Source organism: Danio aesculapii, chromosome 6 (assembly GCF_903798145.1).
Source record: "Danio aesculapii chromosome 6, fDanAes4.1, whole genome shotgun sequence".
Taxonomy (NCBI): Eukaryota; Metazoa; Chordata; class Actinopteri; order Cypriniformes; family Danionidae; genus Danio; species Danio aesculapii.
The window spans coordinates 49,129,646-49,151,405 of NC_079440.1; the positions used below are offsets into that span (position 1 = coordinate 49,129,646).

The 21,760-nt window shown below is 37.2% G+C and overlaps 3 protein-coding genes across 3 annotated transcripts in view; all 3 read right to left on the reverse strand.

The window, feature by feature from the left end:
- Positions 1-1,770: 1,770 nt before the first annotated feature.
- On the reverse strand, positions 1,771-8,705 carry tarbp2 (TAR (HIV) RNA binding protein 2). Its single transcript, XM_056460427.1, has 7 exons — positions 8,475-8,705; positions 5,864-6,175; positions 5,692-5,761; positions 3,417-3,534; positions 3,207-3,334; positions 2,931-3,132; positions 1,771-2,665 (listed from the first exon to the last, which is right to left on the reverse strand). The coding sequence occupies exons 1-7, from the start codon at positions 8,525-8,527 to the stop codon at positions 2,508-2,510; spliced, it is 1,041 nt and encodes a 346-aa protein (XP_056316402.1). The 5' UTR covers positions 8,528-8,705; the 3' UTR covers positions 1,771-2,507.
- An 829-nt stretch (positions 8,706-9,534) lies between these two features.
- zgc:66479 (uncharacterized protein LOC327541 homolog) lies at positions 9,535-15,013 on the reverse strand. The gene is made up of 4 exons (XM_056460424.1): positions 14,632-15,013; positions 12,366-12,844; positions 10,897-11,044; positions 9,535-10,805 (listed from the first exon to the last, which is right to left on the reverse strand). The coding sequence occupies exons 1-4, from the start codon at positions 14,893-14,895 to the stop codon at positions 9,864-9,866; spliced, it is 1,833 nt and encodes a 610-aa protein (XP_056316399.1). The 5' UTR covers positions 14,896-15,013; the 3' UTR covers positions 9,535-9,863.
- Positions 15,014-15,656: 643 nt separating this feature from the next.
- The window catches only part of LOC130231046 (immunoglobulin-like and fibronectin type III domain-containing protein 1), a 31,870-nt gene continuing 25,766 nt past the window's right edge, over positions 15,657-21,760 (reverse strand). Inside the window, exons 22-24 of the mRNA XM_056460421.1 lie at positions 19,474-19,770; positions 16,176-16,502; positions 15,657-16,057 (exon numbers count right to left, since the gene is read on the reverse strand). Coding sequence (XP_056316396.1) covers positions 16,053-16,057; positions 16,176-16,502; positions 19,474-19,770 — 629 coding nt within the window. The 3' untranslated portion in view covers positions 15,657-16,052. The remainder of the gene's footprint in view (positions 16,058-16,175; positions 16,503-19,473; positions 19,771-21,760) is intronic.

Sequence of the window (21,760 nt, forward strand, 5' to 3'; positions counted from 1 at the left end):
CAAAAACACATGGCAAGCTACAGATGACAGCAATCTTTCTTGTTCAGATGAACTTCACTAGCAGAGCATTTACACCAGAGTTTCAGTTGAGCCAAAGCGGCCAAGTGTGAACACACTAATGAATGCTACTTTCATGTTGCTTTTAATATGTGAAACAACAGTCTGATGAACATTAACATCAAGATTTGAATTTGTTTGTAATAGGCTTCTCACTATGTGCACTTTCTGGTGTTATTCTTTACAAATGAACTGCGGTATGTATTGCTTTTGTCATTCTACTATGTTAATAAATAATTTATTTGAATTATGGAGTTTATAGAATGGTTAAGGACCCAACATTAAGGATTTAAATGCAGAAATTTTATTCATAAAACACTTGCTTTATATGCTCAACTTCAGGCTTATTGTACACAGGTCTTATTAACACCATTAGGGTACATGATGTTGTAGCGTAAACATTTATGTCAACTATTGATCTACACTCACTGGCCACTTTATTAGGTACACCTTACTAGTACCAGGTTGGACCCGATTTTGCCTTCAGAACTTCCTTAATCATTCGTGGCAGAGATTCAACAAGATACTGGAAATATTCCTCAGAGATTTTGATCCATATTGACATGATAGCATCCCGCAGTTGCTGCAGATTTGTCGGCTGCACATCCATAATGCGAATCTCCCGTTCCACCACATCCCAAAGGTGCTCTATTGGATTGAGAACTGGTTACTGTGGAGGCCATTTGAGTACAGTGAACTCATTGTCATGTTCAAGAAACCAGTCTGAGATGATTCACGCTTTATGACATGGCAAGTTATACTGCTGGAAGTAACCATCAGAAGATGGGTACACTGTGGTCATAAAGGGATGAACATGGTCAGCAACAATACTCAGGTAGGCTGTGGCGTTGACAAGGCTCAATTGGTACGAAGGGTACCAAAGTGTGCTAAGAAAATATCCCCCACACCATTACACTACCAGCCTGAACCATTGATACAGATCCATACCTTCATGTTGTTGACCCCAAATTCTTACCCTAACAGCCGAATGTCACAGCAGAAATCGAGACTCATTAGACCAGGCAACATTTTTCCAATCTTATATTTTCCTATTTTAGTGAGTCTGTGCAAATTGTAGCCTCAGTTTCCTGTTCTTAGCTGACAAGTGTGTACCCAGTGTGGTCTTCTGCTGCTGTAGCCCATCTGCCTCAAGGTTGGATGCGTTGTGCATTCAGAGATGCTCTTTTGCATACCTCGGTTGTAACGAGTGATTCAAATCTACTGGTTCCACTCAAACCACTCTGGCCATAGTCTTCTGACCTCTGGCATCAACAAGGCATTTGAACCCACAGACCTGCAGCTCACCGTTCTCTGTAAACCCTAGAGATGGTTGTGCGTGAAAATCCCAGTAGATCAGCAGTTTCTGAAAAACTCAGCCAGCTCATCTGGCACCAACAACCATGCCCGATTCACTTAAATCACCTTTCTTCCCTGTTCTGATGCTCAGTTTGAACTGCAGCAGATCATCTTGACCATGTCTACATGCATTGAATTGCTTCCATGTAATTGGCTGATCAGAAATTTGACAAGCAGTTGGACAGGTGCACCTAATAAAGCAGCCAGTGAGTGTAGATGTTTAATACCAACTATACTGCCCCCTTGAGGTGTAGTAAAGACATTTAAATACATTCTATTACTACAAATACTCTTACTGTTTTCTAGGATGAAGAATTTGCTAAATGACCAGTTTGCTAAAATCAGTACGCAAGAGAGTCAGTTTCAAAAGTTTATTGTTCAAGATAAAATACCCACTAGATTAGAGATTCACAAATTTAGTACAAATTAGCTGTCGGAGTCAACAGACATACTACTCTTGTTGGTCTTACTGTATATACCCCAGATTCTGTGATGAAGAGGCAGAAACACACATACACAGAGGTAGATATTTATCACAAACCATCTGGTCCATGTTATTATTCTAGGTTCAATGACCATGAGGAAAAAAACAACAACTTTTTAACATTTCATAAATTCCAAGAGTCAAAATTAAATGTAAAAAAAAATAACTTCCTTTAAAATTAAATGCAGTGTACAAAAGTCAAACATTTACACAGTTAAAAATAATTATCGAGTTCATAGAGCAATTAACATCATCATAATTTAAATGAAAAGGGTGATTTCGAAGTTTTCAGGGTAAAGTTCGGGTTTTTGTTGAGACATGAATGATTTTGAGAAATAAATTGGATGTTTTAATCGCATGTGAAACCGTTGTCCTCAGGTTTAAAATTAACAGTCTTTGAATGCACTGAGGAGCGAGATGCACGCTTCAGGTGTCAAATTTAAGGAGACAATTAAGCAATCAGTACGTCCTCCAACTGGGTTTACATCTGGTAGCAGCAGATCATTAAAGTACACCCACTGCGTCAAACAAAAACAGGTAAGCTTAAATTCACCTGATAAATGTCCAATTTTCCACTGGGGAGAGAGAAAAGTAAAGTAACAGGTGAGCCTTATTTCCCTCCTGCCATGATCTTGAGGTACTGCAGGGCATTGTGGGCAGCACTGGCACGAGCAGCATCCAGATTGGAAGCAAATCCATGGCAGACGGTAATAGGCTGTGTGGATAATTCCACCAGACACTGATACAGGCCACTCAAACTGCGCTCCTCTAAATGAACAAAGCCCAAAAAATAGTACATGTTAATATACGACTTCAGAATCTGAGCAATAACATAAGGCCCACTCACAATAAAAATGTCAGCTATATTATCATCCATATATGATGCTCATTTTTATCAATTGCTGCTTTAATATTCACGACCCTTCCAAATATGGTCAAAATGGAGCTTCTCATTCTAGGGGTAATTTATCTGGTTATAATAAAGCAAGTAAAAACTTTCCTGATTTATTAATTTTTTATTAATGTATCTCACCTATGTCCAAGTAGCTGACGTCAAAGCGCTGTTCTTCAGAGAGTTCACGAAGGAGCGAACAGAAATTGGAGTCGATGGAGTCAGACTGGCCCAGAGGATGACAGCGTAACTGCAGGATCTTCTCTCCAGCGGAGTTCCTCAGAGAGTCCCACGTGCAGCCCAGGCCTTTAGACTTCCCTCCCTCCAGTCTGCCACCAATTTGCTGTGGAGTGTTTCAAATGGTTAGATCTCTGAAATCATACTATACTCACAGCATAATAATCCTCAGTAAATCACCATGTTGAAGGTGTCATCTTCTGCTTCGGCCTCGTGGCTGCTTCTCATGTCCACCGGCACATCGTGGATACGAGAGAGCATCTTTGCTGCTGCGTTTCTTTTAGCAAGCTTTTTTGATGTGCCACTTCCTTCAACACAATGCAACTCAATTAAGGCAAGTTTGATTGAGCATGGATTTATTATTTGAAAATAACTATTATAAAATCTTACCTATCTCAACAAATCTCTCCACCCTGCAGGTCATTGTGAACTCTTTGCGGTGTGCAGGGCCAGATTCTTGAGTGACAGTGTATTCAGGTAAACGCCAGCCTTTCTGCACTACTAGTTCCTGTAGAAACCACATATTTAATGATGTCTGATTCAGAAATAGATTTTGGTAGGACTTTACAATTTGGTTTTATTACAAAGAGTATTTAATGTAAAAATAAAAACTGTATGCATTAATCTTTGCTGATGTTAGTTCATGTTAACTCACAGTGCATTATCTAATGGTAACAAGCATGCATTTGGATTTGAATCATTCATCAGTACATGCTGGACTATGACTAATAAATGCTTTAAAGTTATTGTTGATTATTAGTTTATGTTAGCAAATACATTAACCAAAATTAACCAATGAAAGCTTATTTTAAGGTGTGATTATATTTTTATATGGCTAATACCAGAAACATCACCAATATATATTGCAATTGAAGGTAATTAAATGCAGGTAAAGTGCAGGTAAAGTTTTTATTTTTTAAATAATTAGAAAAATGGAATATGGGTCATTCAAAGATGAAATTAATTTCAGTTGCAGATACTTGATGTACGAACAAATCAACACACTTATTCTGACCTGTACTTAATATAATATACAAGTGTCAACATTGTACAAAATGTGAATGATTAAGGGCTTAAAATGACAATTAATTAGTATTTCGGGGCTGGACTTTGATCCCTTAACATAATATTTTAAAATGTCATCCAGTGATTCTTGTTGTAAACATGCCTAACAATATTTTTATTTTATAATCTACCATTACACTCATTTTAGTGGGTGTTTTCTCTGGTTAAAATGTATGACAGTCATTATTTTATTTTTAACTAAAAAGAACTATACTGAGAAATTAGTATGTTAATAGAAAGTATGTTAATATCAGTTAAAATTAAGCAAGCTTAGAGAACCTTCCATTTTTTTGTAAATAAGCTCTTTGTACAAGTAACCTAGACTTAAAAAATAAGTTACAATTTTTGAATTCATTCAGCTGGGCTCAGGGCGTGGCAGGAGAACTTTTAGCTTAGCTTAGCATAAATCATTGAATTGGATTAGACCATTAGCAACTAGCTCAAATTTAAAAAAAGAAAAAGACTTGTGATAATTTTCCTATTTAAAGCTTGACTCTTCTGTAGTTACATTGTGTACCAAGTGTAAATGTTGCTATATTACAGGTTACTATGGCTAGGAACTATACTCTCATTACGACTAAATAATCAACGGACATTGATGCCGTACAATAGCTGCAGCAGGCAGAATGTCTAAGTGTCAACATTGTACAAAATTTTAATGACTAAAGACTTAAAATGACAATTACTTAGTATTTTGGGGCTGGACTTTGATCCATAAACATTATATTTTAATTTGTCATCCAATTATTATTGTTGTAAACATGCCTAACAATAGTTTTGTTTTTATAATATACCATTACATTTGTTTTAGTGGGTATTTTCTCTGGTGTAAAATGCAGAATTTTATATTTAACCTAAAAGAATTATGCTGAGAAATTAAAAGTATGTTAATATCAGTTAAAATTATGCAAGCTTAGGGAACCTTCCACTTTTTTGGTAAATAAGCTCATTTTACAATTAAACTAGAGTTAAAAAGTTAGGTTTTACAATTTTTGAATTCATTTACAGTAGCTGGGCTCAGGGTCTGGCAGGAGCACTTTTAGCTTAGCTTAGCATAAATCATTGAATTGGATTAGACCATTAGCATCTCTATTAAAAATTTTAAAAAGACGTTATAATTTTCTTATTTAAAGCTTGACTCTTCTGTAGTTACATTGTGTACCAAGTGTAAAAGTTGCTATTTTACAGGTCACTATGGCTAGGAACTATACTCTCATTATGACTAAATAATCAGCGGACATTGCTGCTGTACGATAACTGCAGCAGGCAAAATGATATTAAATAGTGCCTGAAAATAAACCCCCAGCTAGGGGGTTGTGGCTATTCCCAGCTAGCACATGTAAACAATGTAACTATAGACGAGTTAAGCTTTAAAATTGAAAATTATCAAAAAAAAAATTTTTTTGAGCGAGATGCTAATGGTCTAATCCAATTAAATGATTTATGCTAAGCTAAAAGTGCTCCAGCCAGACCTGGAGATGAGGTGAATGCATTAAAAAAATGGTAAAAATCTACTTTTTAATTCTAGGGAACTAGAACTTTAACTGCTACATCAACCACTTAAAAATCTGCAGTTTAAAGGCCACCAAGAATCTCTCACCTGCAAAGCTCCAACTGGATTGCACTCAGCTTGTTGTGTTGAACTGGATGATTTCATCTCTGACTGAGGGCTAAAACACACAGAAACTGTTCATTCTTTCAGGTGTGCCAACCTAATCCTGTATATCACAGTGTGCATTTTCTATCAAAAGCACACACAATCTGATATTTACCATTCTCCCTCCATCTCAATCCCGACAAACCCGTCTCCCTCCATCCCGTTTCCTCCGATTCCTCCCAGCATTCCTCCTTTTAGCATTTTCAGGGCCGCTTCGGCAGCTTTGTGCTTGGCAGCTTTCTTGCTGGGGCCCTGGCCGGTGCAGTTGATGTCTCCCACAGACACGCGGAAGGTGAAGTTGGGCTGGTGGGCCTGACCCTCGGCCTTCAGCAGGTCGTACACTGGAGTCTTGCCTATCCGCGTTCCATATTCCTGCAGCAGACTGATGGGCGTCTTCCCGGGGTTCACAGCCAGCATTTGCTCAATACTGTCGACAGAACAAACGCAGAAATGCATCAAGCATGTTAATCAGACTCTAATGGGACAGTTCTGTAAACAAATGACACAAAATAAGGGATGCGCTGCCGGTGTGTGTTTAAAAATAAGACTAGAAGCTAAAATAAATGTCATTTATCAAAATAATGAGATACTGCCTATTCATTTGTCTTCAAATGAGTCTTGTTCTAAATATGCCCGACAAGGCTTTCATGATGTCGTGGTCGACCTTAATGTGACAGCTGTTCAGATAAGACAAATTCTGTCAACAAACTGCTCAAAATTAGACATGCACTTCCAGACTGTTTAATGATAAGAATACACGCTAAAGTCAATGGCATATATTAAAATAATGAGATGCTGTCATTAAATGGGTCTTGCTCTGAATATGCATGGCATTCCTGGCTGTTGTTGACTCTTAATATGACAGCTGTTCAGGTAAGATAAATTCTGTCAACAAATTACACAAAATTAAGGATGCACTGCCAGTCTGTTTAATAATAAGAGTACAAGCTAAAGTAAATGGCATTTATCAAAATCATTTTAATATGTCATCATACGAGTTCTAAATATGCCTGACAAGAATATTTGTTATACAAGCTATTGTTACACTGAATGACATTTTAGTGGGTGTCTTCTATAAGTCATGTTCTCGAGCACACGTGGTTAGATTTTAGAGTCATAATTACACTGTTAACGTGACAGACAAAATTCTGTCAACAAATTACACTAATACAGGGATGCACTATCATACAGTGTTTAATAGTAAGAGTACAAGCTAAAGTAAAAGGAATTTATATAAAAGGAATATTTATGCCCATATTGTGTTTAAAAACCTAGCAAGAAATAAATTTGGCCACTGTCCAATACAAAGACATGTACTCATCAATTAAATAATGATCAGTTCTATCTAGACCAATTCTATTTAGACCCAGGATCAATTTGGTTTGTAATTTGAAAGTTTTTAAGGATTATAACAGCCAACACCGTCTATTATAGAGGGTATTACCCAGCAAACGCAGAAGGATCACTGGCATTCTTGTATGGTTCTCATTTGTTATTTACTGTGGAACCAAATAAGAACGAACTGGGAACATTGTTTATGAGCTTTTTTTCTCTCTTTTAAGTAATCATAATATAATCACAATATTACATTTGCCATAACGTTAAATGCAAAAAAAAATTTTACTAACAACTTAAAATGAACCAATGTTCTTCTATATGAGAGAGAGGATTCTGTTCACATAAAGAAAGCTTTCCATGCTAACCTGCAGAAATCCAGGACATTTCAATAGCGTTCTGAAAACTAAAAATTGTTAGCTGTGTACATCTCAACTGCAGCTTACGCGTTTAAAAAATATTATATAGGCCAAAACCAGCTACTGTAATGGGTACTACCCTGCAAACACAGATATATCACTGGCATTCTCATATGGTTCCTATTTGTTTATTTATTTTGGAACCAAATAAGAACGTTCTGGTAACCATAATAAACCATATATTAGTAATAAGTAATCATATATTACCTTTCTCAGAAAGTTGAAAGATTTTTTTTTTTCTAACAACTTAAAATGATCGCCAACGATCTTCTATATTAGAGGAAGGATTCTATTCATGTAAAGAAATCTTACCATGTTAACCCACTGAGAAAGTTTTGAAATCCATATTACCTTTTGAAATCTTATATTACCTTTCCTAGAAAGTTGAAAGCAGACTTTTTTTCTAAAAACTTTCCATGCTAACCCACAGACAACTTTTTAAAAGCTAGGACATTTCCAGAGCGTTCTGGAAACTTAAAAAATTGTTATCTGGTGTACATCTAAACAGCAACTTACTCGTTTAAAAAAACGATATTCTATTAGTGTATGATAATACTTTGATTAACGTGAATGGGGGATCACGTGACATAGCAGCGTCAGGTGCATCATTGCATTCATAAATCCTCTCCTGTGGCCTGATGGGAGAGTAAAGTGTCCAATATCCATCAGATACTCCAGAATTTCGGCGGAAGAAGTAAGTCTTCCGAGTACTTTCGCTTACGGTTTTATGAATTTTATTAATTCAGACATACTTGTCAGCTCAAGTACTTTTTTCGACTAGGAAGTACGTTAGGTATGTGTGCTGTCAACGAACGAAGAAACAATGATAGCAGTAACTTAAGTTACATGCATCATATTTACAGAGTGCGTGAATGCAGGTGAAATAGGATAAGCTTGGCTCATTTATGAAATAAATAACTCAAATATTTCTGTTTTGTCGATGTCATTGAGCTGCTGGGTGATTCATTTTACCTGGTATACCCAGAGTTTCGCTTGCCGTTATCCGGGCTTTTCTCGTCGTTCATTCCACAATAACAGATGCTGAACTGGCTTGTTTTGGACTGCAGAAACCCCCCGAGGTGACTGTAACCCCACTGATATCATTAATAAGTTTCCGTGCGGGGAGGATTGAGGCACGAGGAGACCGTAAACCCCTCTCTCTCACACCGTCCCGCATCACACAACACAGCCGACTGACTTTTGAAGCGGACCACAAAAGCGGCCTTTAACTTTCAGAATAAAAGTCCCAAACGTTGACTAATTTCACGAAACGTAATGTCAAAAATGTACCGCATTGATGTAATTTCAAATAATAATAATAATAATAATAATTAAAATATATATTATTGTTTGATGACCCTATTAAAGAGTAAGATGATTTTAAAGATGTAAAGATAATAATCAAGGCTGAAAAAATAGGCATAATATAATGCTTTGTAAAGGTAAAATCATCCCCTCACATTTCTCAGAGCCCAAACAATGTAACCGAAACTTGTACTGTTGTTATTTGTGTGTGAATTTAGTGTAAATACATGCATACAAACCAAATTTTAAAGGTCTCCACATAACATTGTACATATTTTGTTGTTGTTTTTTAATAATACAAATAATTACAACTGTTGTTGATTCATATTTTATCACTTCTCCTTGCTTATTCATTAATCACTTCTATTACTGTTATTTTTTTCCAGCCCCTAAAAGACTGCATATAATTCATGCTTAATTAGCTACATCTCTTGCCTTAGAACAGCACTATGCAGATAGGTTTCAACATAAATTGTGGTGTGGTTGAGAAGGGCACAAGGTACACATCTCATATTTCAGGCATTTGATGAACCTAAACCAGAACTATAGTTACAAATAGGGCACACATGTCCCCAGTGTCCAAGATCAGTGGCACATTCCTGAACCCCTGACCTAAGAGCTGCAAATACACACACACACACATTCAACACATGTGCACACACAGCATGTGTCCCGTTTCATCAGACAACTAAACACCAAAAGAGAGAGAGAAGCCAGAATAGGGAAGTAGTAAAAACATAAAAAAGCAGTTTTATTTAAGTGACACTCCTGAGGTTAGTTAGCTAGCAAACCACTGTATGAAAAAATGCAGTCTTTAAATTTGTAATCTAGTTGAACAATCCCAACTCTAAATTTCCGTGTAAATGGAGCAATTCAAGACTTGAAGAGATATAGCTACAAAAAAACATTGCTGCTAGGTTCAAAGTTCACTTTCAAGTACAAAGTAAGACTGAGGAACTTTTCAATACATGTGAAGTTTCACATCATTCATTAGGGTAACGGGATCATTTAAAGTTCTCAGAGTCTTTTATTTTGTACTGCTATCCTCTTAGTAAATTAACTTTCATTTCCTGAAATGTGTTTATCATCTAGGTCTTCTACAAATTCCTCAGCAGGTTCTTCGTCCACCTGAGAATCTTGGATATCTTCTTCAACTTCTACCAAGTGTTTCTGCATCTCAAGTTTGTCTAGTGGCTCCTGTAGCATCTCATCATGGCTAATGCCTTCAACCATCTGATCTTCTGAGGTATCATCTTCAACCTCGGTCAGACTTGTGCCAATTTCAGTTTCCTTTGTGTAGGTTGGGACTTCTTTGGCAGGAACATTTTCTATTTGTTCCTCAACAGCTTCATCCTTCTGGACTGGAACCTCAGCTACTGCTTTTTCATCAATCACATCTCCAGCCATGGTTTCTACATCCTCGGGTACCACATCCTCCTCAATTACTGCTTGTTCATCAATCACATCCCCATCTATGCCTTCATCTTCCTCGGGTACCATATCCTCCTCAGTTACTGTTTGTTCATCAATCACATCCCCATCTGTGCCCTCAGTTTCCTCAGTTATGGTTTCGTCCACAGTTTCATCTTGCTTCTCAATGACTTCTACTTCCACCTGGCCTGGAACCTCCTCAGTTGGTTTCTCCTCATCAGATACCTGCAGCTCGTCAGGTTTTTCTTCGTCCTGATAGAATGGGACATTATCATCTTGTTCAACCTCCTCAGCAACATCTTCTTTGGCTTCAGCTTCTTTAGGAATTTCATTCTCATCGGTGGGTTCTTCCTCGTGGACCTTAACCTCCTCAGTTGACTCTTCTACCTCATGTACCAGTTGCTCTGCTTCTTTAAAATTAATCTCCATGGCTATTGTTTCCTCTGTAGTGACGGTTTCAACTTCATCATGGCTTGGAACTTCTTTATGAGGTGGTACTTGTTCGGCTTGCTGCTCTTCTTCGGGAATTTCTTCCTCTGAATCAGACTCCTGGCTTTCAGATAACATCTACAGTACATAAAAACATGAAGAATGTCAGGATGTGCCAAAAGCCAAAATTATTATATGTATAGAATAAAATAAGCAGTCAAGACTGTACCTGGTTCTGAACAATCTCTAGTTGGGCAGCGAGGTGAGAGTGAAGGTTATGCGTACTCTTCTGATGATCTTCCAGTCCCCTACGGACAGCCATAAGCTGCTCCTCAAGAGCTTGGGATTCTTTTGCTTGTTCCATCTGCAGCAAATCCCTGCAAGAGAAACATCAAATTCAATATGCATTATAAGCAGCCATATCCATACTTGCATTATAAGCAGCCATATCACATGTACTTGCCTAGCAAAACAAAACCGCTAAACGTTACATAGAATACAATAATGTAAGATCTGAAAAACTACCATAAGAGGATAGTGCACTCAAAAATGACTATCATTAGGTACACATCCTTCACTTGTTCCAAACCTGTTTGAGTTTCTATCTTCTGTTAAACACAAAGGAAGATATACTGAAAACATCCATAACCTTCCATCGTATTCCATGTTCAATTCTATAGTAACATGATGATAGAATTTACATTTTTGGGTATCCCTTAAAAGCATAGGTCTCAAACTCAATTCCTGAAGGGCCACAGCTCTGCAGCTTTGCTTCAAGCCTGATCAAACACAGCTGATCTAACTAATGGCAGTGTTTGACTTTTTTGAACACCTCGATTATTTGGATCAGCTGTGTTTGATAGGGTTGGAGCAGAACTATGCAGAGCTGCGGGCTTCCAGGAATTGAGTTTGAGACCTATGCTTTAAAGCAGCGGTCACCAATCTCGGTCCTGGAGGGCCGGTGTCCCAGCAGGGTTTAGCTCCAACTTGCCTCAACACACCTGCCTGGAAATTTCAAGTACACATTGATTAGCTTGTTCAGGTGTGTTTGTTTATGGTTTGAGCTAAAATCTGCAGGACACCAGCCCTCCAGGAACAAGTTTGGTGCAGTATAATCATGGCAGTTCTTTTTCATTGTTTGCTTAGGGGGTAAAAAGACATGTGAATATCTGATTAGCAGTATACTCTAAGCTGGCACGACTATCACATCAACATATACTTTAGGATTGTGCAGATCTAGTATGTAGTGTACACAAAGTCATGATAGAAATTTTAACCTGGCAATGTACAACCCATACATAAATACATACATACATACATATAAAATATTACTTATCTATCTATTTATTTATTTAAGAGTATCTAGCCTGGTTCTTATCCAGTACCACCTCTCTCCAATCTTTGTTTATACTCCTGGACGTCTGAATTTGACAAGAATGTTCTGACTGAATTTCTGAGAAAGAAGAATAGTTTCTTGTTAAAGAAGCCAGAGTCCCAGGAGACCTCAATTTTTGACATTACTGTCACCGACCAACATTAGCTCGAAGATGTTTACCCGACAGAGCAAACTTTTATAAAGTTCAGCAAAAAAGTCAAACTAATGACACCTTGGATTGGTTTAGTTTGGAAAGACATCATATCACTTCCTTTTCTGATTTTACTTTATATTGGGGACTTTAGGATTTTTCGTTTACTCACTTGATGTCCATCACTTCCTGTCTGTTTCTTTGAAGAGCCTTTTTATTGCTGGCAAAAGATTCCTTCAGGCTTGTAAGTTCAATTCTTTGTTCCTCCAGCTCAGATGTGAGACTTTCTACAGCAGACACATGCTCGTCGAGGCGTGATTTGGTGACCAAAACAGTGTCAGTGAGCCCAGAAATGGTAACTGCTACCTCAGAGTTAGCAGCAAGGAGAGAATTTAGCCTCTGCTTCAGTGTTTCAATCTCTTCAGATTTATTCTTGTCAACTGCATTCAATGAAGCGGTGGAAACAAACTCCTGCTGGAGTCCAGAAAGTTTGGTATTCATCTCGGTCTGAAGAGACCAGACTTGGTTTTGAACATCAGTCGATTTGAGTTTTTCTGAGGTGGCCAGTGCAACATCTGCCTTTTTTTGGGCCTGTGTGTAGGCCTCTTCCAGAGCTTGTAGACGCTCTTCAAAAACACCCACATTGGCAATCTGGAGATAAAGACAACATTTTAATCGCAATGAAGTTTAATTGTTCATCTCATCAGTATGCAACATTTCACCTATTTAATGGAGTTAACTTGTTAAAGGCTTATTTAAGGAAGACCAGCCCTCTCGCACTATTCTTCTCGTTCTCTCGAACCCACCCTCCCTCCCTCCCTCCCTATATTTCCTCGCTTCCCATAAACAATCCTGTAACCCTCTTTTTCCTCTTAGGTTGAATCGGAGAGTCCAATCAATCTACCAAAATATTACAAAGACCCCACTCTGAGTCTCTGGGCATCATAGTGGCAGTCATATGTCAACATGAACTAATGAACAGGACCTTTTGTCTTAGGACAATTTTGATTCACTTCGAATATTGACTTTGCCACCTTTGCTTTACCTTTAGGATAAGTTGGCAAAAAAGTCGGTGGTTAGAGCGGCTTAGTATAGTATTGGAAACCAAGCAACAAACCGTAAACAAGGCAAGCATAATGGAGACAGCTGATTGGTCACATGGGGGTAATATTCACTTCGTCAGCATTTATTCAGAAAATGCATTTCCATCTCTATTATTCGACAAACCCACCTCAATTGAGCACAATTTTATTTACAAATTATTGGATTTTTGTTTGAAATTTGGTCTTTTCATGACTTGTTTCTCATACAAAACCCAGTTTATGATCTCTTAAAATGGATCAGTTATTAATAATTACATCTGTAGTGTATTAGAGACTTGTCCAAAGCTTCTGTGAATAATACAGGGTTAAAAAGTACATTTTTATTACTTGTTGATATTGATAACATGCTTTATGATTCAGTTGATTTTCATATTGAATACATAAAAACAATGCTCTCCGCAATTGATGTTGCATTAGATATATACTACGGCTTTTAAAGAGTTATGTGATTAAAATGAATGATTAAAATCATCCCAACTGACATTTTAAAGCATCATGAGGTTTTTAAATTCAGTTAAAAAAAATAAATGTGTACCCAAACCATCTGGTTACAATTAACCTCTGGCTATGAATGACCTGGAAAGATTTCCTACAGTGTTTTCCACAAAGAGCCTATTTTATGTAAGATGCTGACATTTACAGTTGTGACATTTCCTTTAATAGATATGAAATTACTAGCATTATATGAATTTGGGGAATAAACTTTGTTTATTATTATTTTTTTTTTAAATGAGAACATGAATACAAAGTTGATGGTGTGGTGGCATACACCTTTTACAGTGCAGTATGTTTGAGAAAACATATTTCTTTATTTAAATTGCATGGGAAAGTTCTAGAATGACCACCACTGAAAGGAAAATGGAAGAGTTTTGCAACGAGACTTCAAATCTGACCATTAATCTTGATAGAATAATTTACTTGTTTATTTAAATGTTCACTTTTACATGTTGGTTAGAATTCAATTTGCATGGTGTCCTTTAAACAAGCCAGCATGGCAAAAGGAAACATGATCCTGGTCCGAACTGACTATTAATGGCCTGTGAGCCACATGACACAATTCAACGAATGGAATATTGAAAGGGCACGAGACATGGATTCAGATCTGTCAGTAATAAGAACTTTTTCCAGTGAAATCATTACAAATAGCTTAATATGTACACCTTAACACGTACACTTACGCATGTGGTCAGTTCTTGGTACACAATGTCCCATGTGTAAAAACAAGTCAATTAGTTCTATTATTGTCAAAGTTCATTCATAACACGAAAAAAAATACATATCTAATCAATATTTATCATTCGTTAAATACGTATATAGTGTCTTAAAATTAAATACCTGTGCATTACCCATTCCTAATTGCTGTTGGAACTTGGTTATCCTGAGCTGCATTGCATTGACCGTCTCTGTTAGAGTGTCGATAGTTTGCTGCTGCTGGCAGCAGAACCAGACTGCTGTTGATCCCCCGACAGCGAAAATAAAGAAAACAATGGCAGGGACCGCATATTCTTTAAATCCCCTCGGCGGAGTAACGGATGGCGTCTCCAAGAGCAGCAAACTGTCGTCCTGTTTATTAGTACTTTTCCCTTTGCGCTTGGTCATGTTGGCTTTGCGGAAGATCTGCACAGTAGCCAGCAACTCTCCCCCCTTCACTGATTTATTGTCAGTGAAATGCACTGACCGCTGAATTGGTCCACAACGACGGGGAACAATCAAAAGTGAACTTTCAAGCACGAGGAGCGCGAGTAGGGGGCGTTGCGCACTGGAGGCGGTCTCAGTTTCATGGCGCTGCGTAACACGTATTTTTGAGAAAATATCAAGTATTTCCTTTACTTTGAAATCGATCTAGATGTATAGATATATCTATCTATGCTTATAAAGTCAGTATTTAGTAAGTTACTGTCAATTATATTAAAATATACTGAAATAAAAAACTAAAATCAAATAAAAACTGAAAATATTGTGATATATTGGTAAGTTACTGTGTTTTTAAATTAATGCTTTTAAATAATTATTTTTTTAATTGTCATTGATGGTTCCATAAAGAATCTTTAACATTTTAAGAACATTTCTTAAACACGCACAGACAAAGAAAGAAAAAAGATCTTCAAACTAATTAAAAAATAAGATTTTTAAGGAACCAAAATGTTTCTATGTCCTTGCTAAAACCCCTTTTATATTAAAAAGTGTTATTATTTCACATTTCATTCAGTTGTACAGACTTTATGAAGCTAACAGACTGTTTTATTTTTAACACCGATTCTTGGTTTCTTTTTAGATTTCAGCTGACATATGAAGACTTTGGCCATGCCATTCAACTGTGAGTCTCCATCACATTTCAAAATTAAGTCAATTTCGAGACATTTCTCTTGTCCATGAACAGTTTTATTTGATAAAAACAAAATGTATGACTGGATATTGTTCACTGCAGCAGAGACTTACTGTTTACACCAGTGATCTGTCATTTCAAATTTTCACACACAGCCTCTTTTGAGACATCTCAAGGTAACCTGATACTTTTAATAAGTAACATTATAGACAGACAGACAGACAGACAGACAGATAGACAGATAGATAGATAGATAGATAGATAGATAGATAGATAGATAGATAGATAGATAGATAGATAGATAGATAGATAGATAATGCTTAATACATACATGTGGTAATTTTCTTTATTCCCTAAAATCGCATCAGTTATTATTTCACTTTTAATAATGCATTTTAAAACACCAGTGTTCTTTGGCATTGTCCCTTCTTTACTCTGTAAGACATCACAACAGAAAAAAATATAGTTAAATGCCTAAAAGTAAAAGACTGAGTCAAATGAATGATCATTTCCTCCACAAATAGCTCAGTTAATACTTAAATAATGGTCATACCTTTGATTATGAGCTTGGTGGCGCTCTCATCATGACCAAGAGGGCTTTCAGCCACAACCTTGTACTCTCCAATGTCTTTGCGTTCAACCCTCAGGATCAGCAGGGAACAAACCCCACAGACGTTGGTGATGTAGTAGTTTGGGTTTGTGTTGAGACTGATGTTGTTGTGGTACCAGGTGATATGTGGGGTCGGGTTGCCTGTAACAGCACAGCTCATGTGGCACTCATAACCCGGCGGAGCAGCATGTAGTTTCAATGGGACAATAAATTTGGGGGCTGCCTGGAAGTCAATGGTTTTTGATACAGGCATGCTATATGTGAGTTTTTCTGAAAATGGAAGAGAGGGGGGAAAAAGTGGTTGTTAGCTCATTTCTGGGCAACTTACAGTATAACAAACAATAACTTGTGTGCAATCTTCTGTAAGCATGATAATGTCTAAGTGAAGCTGCGGTAAAAGCTTGAGAGATGCTAGCAAATTATGAAGTGCAGACCATCACTGGCAAAGAAATGATCCAGAGCCAGTGTAATAGACCATCTTTATACTGCAGCTGTCAACGTTACTGGTACAACATTTCCAGGACAAGACAAGGTGTTAGTTTAGTGGCTATATGTCAGGGACAGCAGCACTAAGTCCCAGAGGTATAAACCTGGATAAGGGTGACCCATAAAGAGAGTTTCATAGATCTTCTATCATCACTGCCCTTGAGCAAGACACTTATCTCTGGCTTCTCCGAGGAATTCACTGCAATTAGTGTTCTGTAAATTGCTTTGGGAAAAGGTGCCTGTTAAAGGCAAGTGCTAGTGCCGCCTAGACCATTGATCGCCCAAATGCAATTTGTTTTCACGATTATTTATTTTGGTAGTTGATTGCCAATTGTGATCCTGATCCTAGATCACAAAATTGCACAGGTTTATTTATGGCAATAACTAAAAATTACATTGTAGGGTTAAACGAATATATATTTCTTTTATTTAAAAAAATCATTAGATTCATTTGTAAAGATCACATTTCATTAAGATTATTTATATACTGTAAAACCCAAAAATTTAAGGTAACTCAAACCATTTAAGGAAACCGATTACAACAAACCATTTAAGTTTAAGTTAAGTAAAACTAATTCTAATGAGTACTGTGAACTTAATCCACTTGAGTAAATTAAGCAATTTGAGCACAGTAAAACTCAATAAATGAAGAGAACACAAACCAATTGAGTACTGTAAAACCCAATAAGTTAAGGCAACTCAAACCGTTTGAGGAAACAGATGCAACAAACCATTTGAGTTAAAAACTAATCTATATGAGTACTGTGAACTTACTCCATTTAAGTTGAAGTAATGAGGTATTTAATTAACTCATTACCTTCAACACTGAGTTCAAAACTCTTTTTAAATGAGTAGAATTAACTTTTTTTTTGTTCATTTAACTACACTCATTTCATTTGAAAAAGTTGACTGGTGGGTTTTACAGTGTACATGTTATGCTGTAAATAAATCAAAACTCAATTATTGAACCTTATTTGGGCAACTTTAAAGGCATTTTTCTCAATATTTAGATTTTTTTTAAATATCAGATTCCAGCTTTTTTCAATAGTTTTATCTCTGGCAAAATGTATCCTATCCTAACAAACCATACATTGATGGAAAACATACACTCACTGGCCACTTTATAAGGTACACATAGCTAGTACCAGGTTGCGCCCCTTTTGCCTTCAGAACTGCCTTAATCCTTCATGCCACAGATTCAACAAGGTATTTATTTGAAATATTTCTTAGAGATTTTGGTCCATATTGACATGATAGCATCACGCAGTTGCTGCAGATTTGTCGACTACACATCCATGATGCGCATCTCCTATTCCACCACATCCCAAAGGTGTTCTATTGGATTGAGAACTGGTGGAGGCCATTTGAGTACAGTGAACTCATTGTCATGTTCAAGAAACCAGTCTGAGATGATTTGCGCTTTATGACATGGCATGCCATGTTGCTGGAAGTAGCGATCAGAAGATGGGTACATTGTGGTCATAAAGGGATGGACATGGTCAGCAACAATACTCACGTAAGCTGTGGCGATGACACGATGTTCAATTAGTACTAATGGGCCCAAAGTGTGCCAAGAAAATATCCCCCACAGCATTTACACCACCATCACCACCACCAGCAGCATGAACCGTTGAGACAAGGCTGGATGGATTCATGCTTTCATGTTGTTGATGCCAAATTCTGACCCTACCATCCCAATGTCACGGCAGAAATCGAGACTCATCAGACCAGGCAACGTTTTTTCAATCTTCTTTTGTCCAATTTTGGTGAGCCTGTGCGAACTGTAGCCTCAGTTTCCTGTTCTTAGCTGACAGGAGTGACACCCGGTGTGGTCTTCTGCTGCTGTAGCCCATCCGCCTCAAGGTTGGACGTGTTGTGCATTCAGAGATGCTCTTCTGCATACCTCGGTTGTAAGGAGTGGTTATTTGAGTTACTGTTGCCTTTCTATCAGCTAGAATCAGTCTGACCATTCTTCTCTGACCTCTGGCATCAACAAGGCATTTGTGTCCACAGAACTGCCACTCACTAGATATTTTCTCTTTTTTTGACCATTCTCTTTAAACCCTAGAGATGATTGTGTTTGAAAATCCCAGTAGATCAGCAGTGTCTGAAATACTCAGTCCAGCCAGTCTGGCACCAATAACCATGCCACATTTAAAGTCACTTACATCACCTTTCTTCCCCATTCTGATGCTCAGTTTGAACTGCATCAGATCATCTTGACCATGTCTACATGCCTAAATGCATTGAGATGCTGCCATGTGATTGGCTGATTATAAATTTGCATTAACAAGCAGTTGGACAGGTGTACCTAATAAAGTGGCCGGTGAGTGTATTTATTCAGCTTCAAATTAATGTACAAATCTTAATTAAAAACGAATTGACACTTATTACTAGATATGGCAGTGACATGCGGGGAGGTTTGTGGCTGGTGAGGCACTGACTTACAAATATATGCACCCAATATATTTGTTAACTACAGATTGTATCTCATATCAGCATTCTTTCTATACACATAGCAGGTACATATGACTATTGGACCAGGGAAGTATGTAAAATTGACCTGATCACACGTCCTGGGTCTAGGGTCACTGTCTTTTTATTTTATTTTATTTGTTTTGATAAATTTGAATGAAATTTTGTGTTTTATATATATATACGATAAAGAGTACACACACACACACACACACACACACACACACACACACACATATATATATATATATATATATATGCATTTTATATATAAGCAGACCTCTTTTTTTGGTGGTTCCCCAAACAGGAGACACTGATGGCTCTGAGAGACCTATATCATTCTTGGCAAACACTCTGAAAGTGTACTCTCGTCCTGGCAAGATGTTAATGACTGTGAATTTGTTGTTGAACAAGCGATCGACTACTGTGCGCCATGTCTGCTTGACAGAGTCTCGCTTCATCACCATGTACTGTAGATGATTGTCTCGTTTCTCATCAGGGGATGGAGTCCATGACAGAGTCACAGTGTCGTGGACATTCTGTTCTAGTTCTACTGGACCTGGAGGCTTGGGGTCATCTGATGATGAAAAATAAACAGGTAACCTTTTAGTTATCATTACATCACACTCGAAAACAATTATTGGTTGTATCCAAACATTTAGTCAAATATGGACACAACCAATATTGTTGTTGTTTTATTAAAATAATTTAAATGACACTTTTTAACCCATTGGTTGGGTTTGTCCATATATGACCTAAATGTAGAGTCTCCCCAGCATTTTTGGCGGGTAAAACTGCATTTTGAGTCCATGATTTAGTCTAATTATTTACTAAAGCATATAAATATATGTTGATTCGCATTTCATATTAATTCCAGTAATGTTATTCAATAATTTGTAAAGGTTTAGATGATTTATTTATAATACAGCTTGTAAATAGCATTACTTGTTTTTTAGTATGTATATATATATATTGTATGAGAGACTTATACAAGTGGTTCTAATTAGATATGCATTGTACTGTAAGCCTTAAGTAAATAGCCTTAAATAACTTTTCATATGAATTTCAGTAATGTTATTCAATAGTTTATAAAAGTTTAGATGATTTATTATTCATTCATTCATTTTCTTTTCGGCTTAGTCCCTTTATTAATCCGGGGTCACCACAGCGGAATGAACCGCCAACTTATCCAGCACATGTTTTACGCAGCGGATGCCCTTGCAGCCGCAACCCATGTCTGGGAAACATCCATACACACTCACTCGCACTCATACACTACGCACAATTTAGCTTACTCAATTCACCTGTACTGCATGTCTTTGGACTTTGGGGGAAACCGGAGCACCCGGGGAAACCCACGCGAACGCAGGGAGAACATGCAAACTCCACACAGAAATGCCAACTGACCCAGCCCAGGCTCGAACCAGCGACCTTCTTGCTGTGAGGCGACAGCACTACCTACTGCACCACTGCGTTGCCATGATTTATTATACAGTGTAAATAGTATTTTCTGAATTTTATTAGATATATTGTATGAGAGACTTCCTGCAGCTATTTTAACCTCTTGTTAGAAAGTAATTCCAACATTCCTGAGTTCATAATAGTCCAAAAGGTGATGATAATAGTTAAACATGGCAGTTTGTTCATGTTTCAGGTTGCTGAAAGAATCATTTGCTCCTTTGTGTTTTTTTGGCTTTTCCTTCGTTTTTTCGTGCTTCACTCTCGCGTTTGTCCATTTCTAAAAGGATGTCAAAAGCATTTCAATAATCACACACACGTTATTATCATCAGCTCAAGAAGTTTGTTATTTCAAATATAGACGCGGGGTGAGCGCAAGAGAGAAAGTGAAACCGCTCGCACGTTAGATGTCCTTGAAAAAAACTACGGGGCACAGGGTAGATTCTGCTTTTCTTCTTGGCTTTGTGGCTGTTTATCAAGATGACAACAAGGTTTGTTTGAGCTCAGGCCGACCATGGCTCGTTATTATGTGTATATATTATTATGGTGTAATGTCTCGGCTGTGTATTTAAAAATGGCAGCTCCTTTGTTTTCATTCTTGCTTGTTGCAGGAGCGAGTGACGTATCTCTGTAAACCACTAGCGTTTAGTTGCACGTCTAGCTTTGCCCTTTGGTACCCTTTTCTTGTACTAGGTTCCCTTTGCAAAGTGGTATGGTATGGTTCTCTTTTAGGTACCTTTTGACAGTAAAAACAACCATAAAAGCGTACCGAACCGAACCGTAACATACCCGTCAGTGGAAACGGGCCATTACCAAACTAGTGGTTCTGATTGGAAGTGCATTGTATACCTTAAATAAAAGTTAATCAAAATGTTATTCTTTTTAAAATTATTTTAAAATTTTATTACGTTTTCAGTTCCTATAGTCTCAGAATCATTCCACATAAAACTACAGATTTAGTTTTATCCAAATGCTGTACATAAACCACAATAAATAAATAAATAAATAAACAAATAAATAAATAAATAAATAAATAAATAAATAAATAAATAAAATCAGCATGTCTGGCCATGGTAATAAGTAATCCCAGGCCTACTTCCTGCATATAC

Bases quoted from the DNA above. Each gene is read 5' to 3' on its own strand.
- tarbp2 (XM_056460427.1), bottom strand. From the start codon at position 8,527: ATGAACGACGAGAAAAGCCCGGATAACGGCAAGCGAAACTCTGGGTAT. The intron at 3,535-5,691 runs GTGAGAGATTCT...TGGTTTCTACAG, and splicing joins ATCCAGTTGGAGCTTTGCAG to GAACTAGTAGTGCAGAAAGG. The intron at 3,335-3,416 runs GTAAGATTTTAT...ATTGTGTTGAAG, and splicing joins GGAGAGATTTGTTGAGATAG to GAAGTGGCACATCAAAAAAG.
- zgc:66479 (XM_056460424.1), bottom strand. From the start codon at position 14,895: ATGACCAAGCGCAAAGGGAAAAGTACTAATAAACAGGACGACAGTTTG. The intron at 11,045-12,365 runs GTGAGTAAACGA...TTTCTCTTGCAG, and splicing joins CAGGAAGTGATGGACATCAA to GGATTTGCTGCAGATGGAAC. The intron at 10,806-10,896 runs GTACAGTCTTGA...TATGTACTGTAG, and splicing joins TAGAGATTGTTCAGAACCAG to ATGTTATCTGAAAGCCAGGA.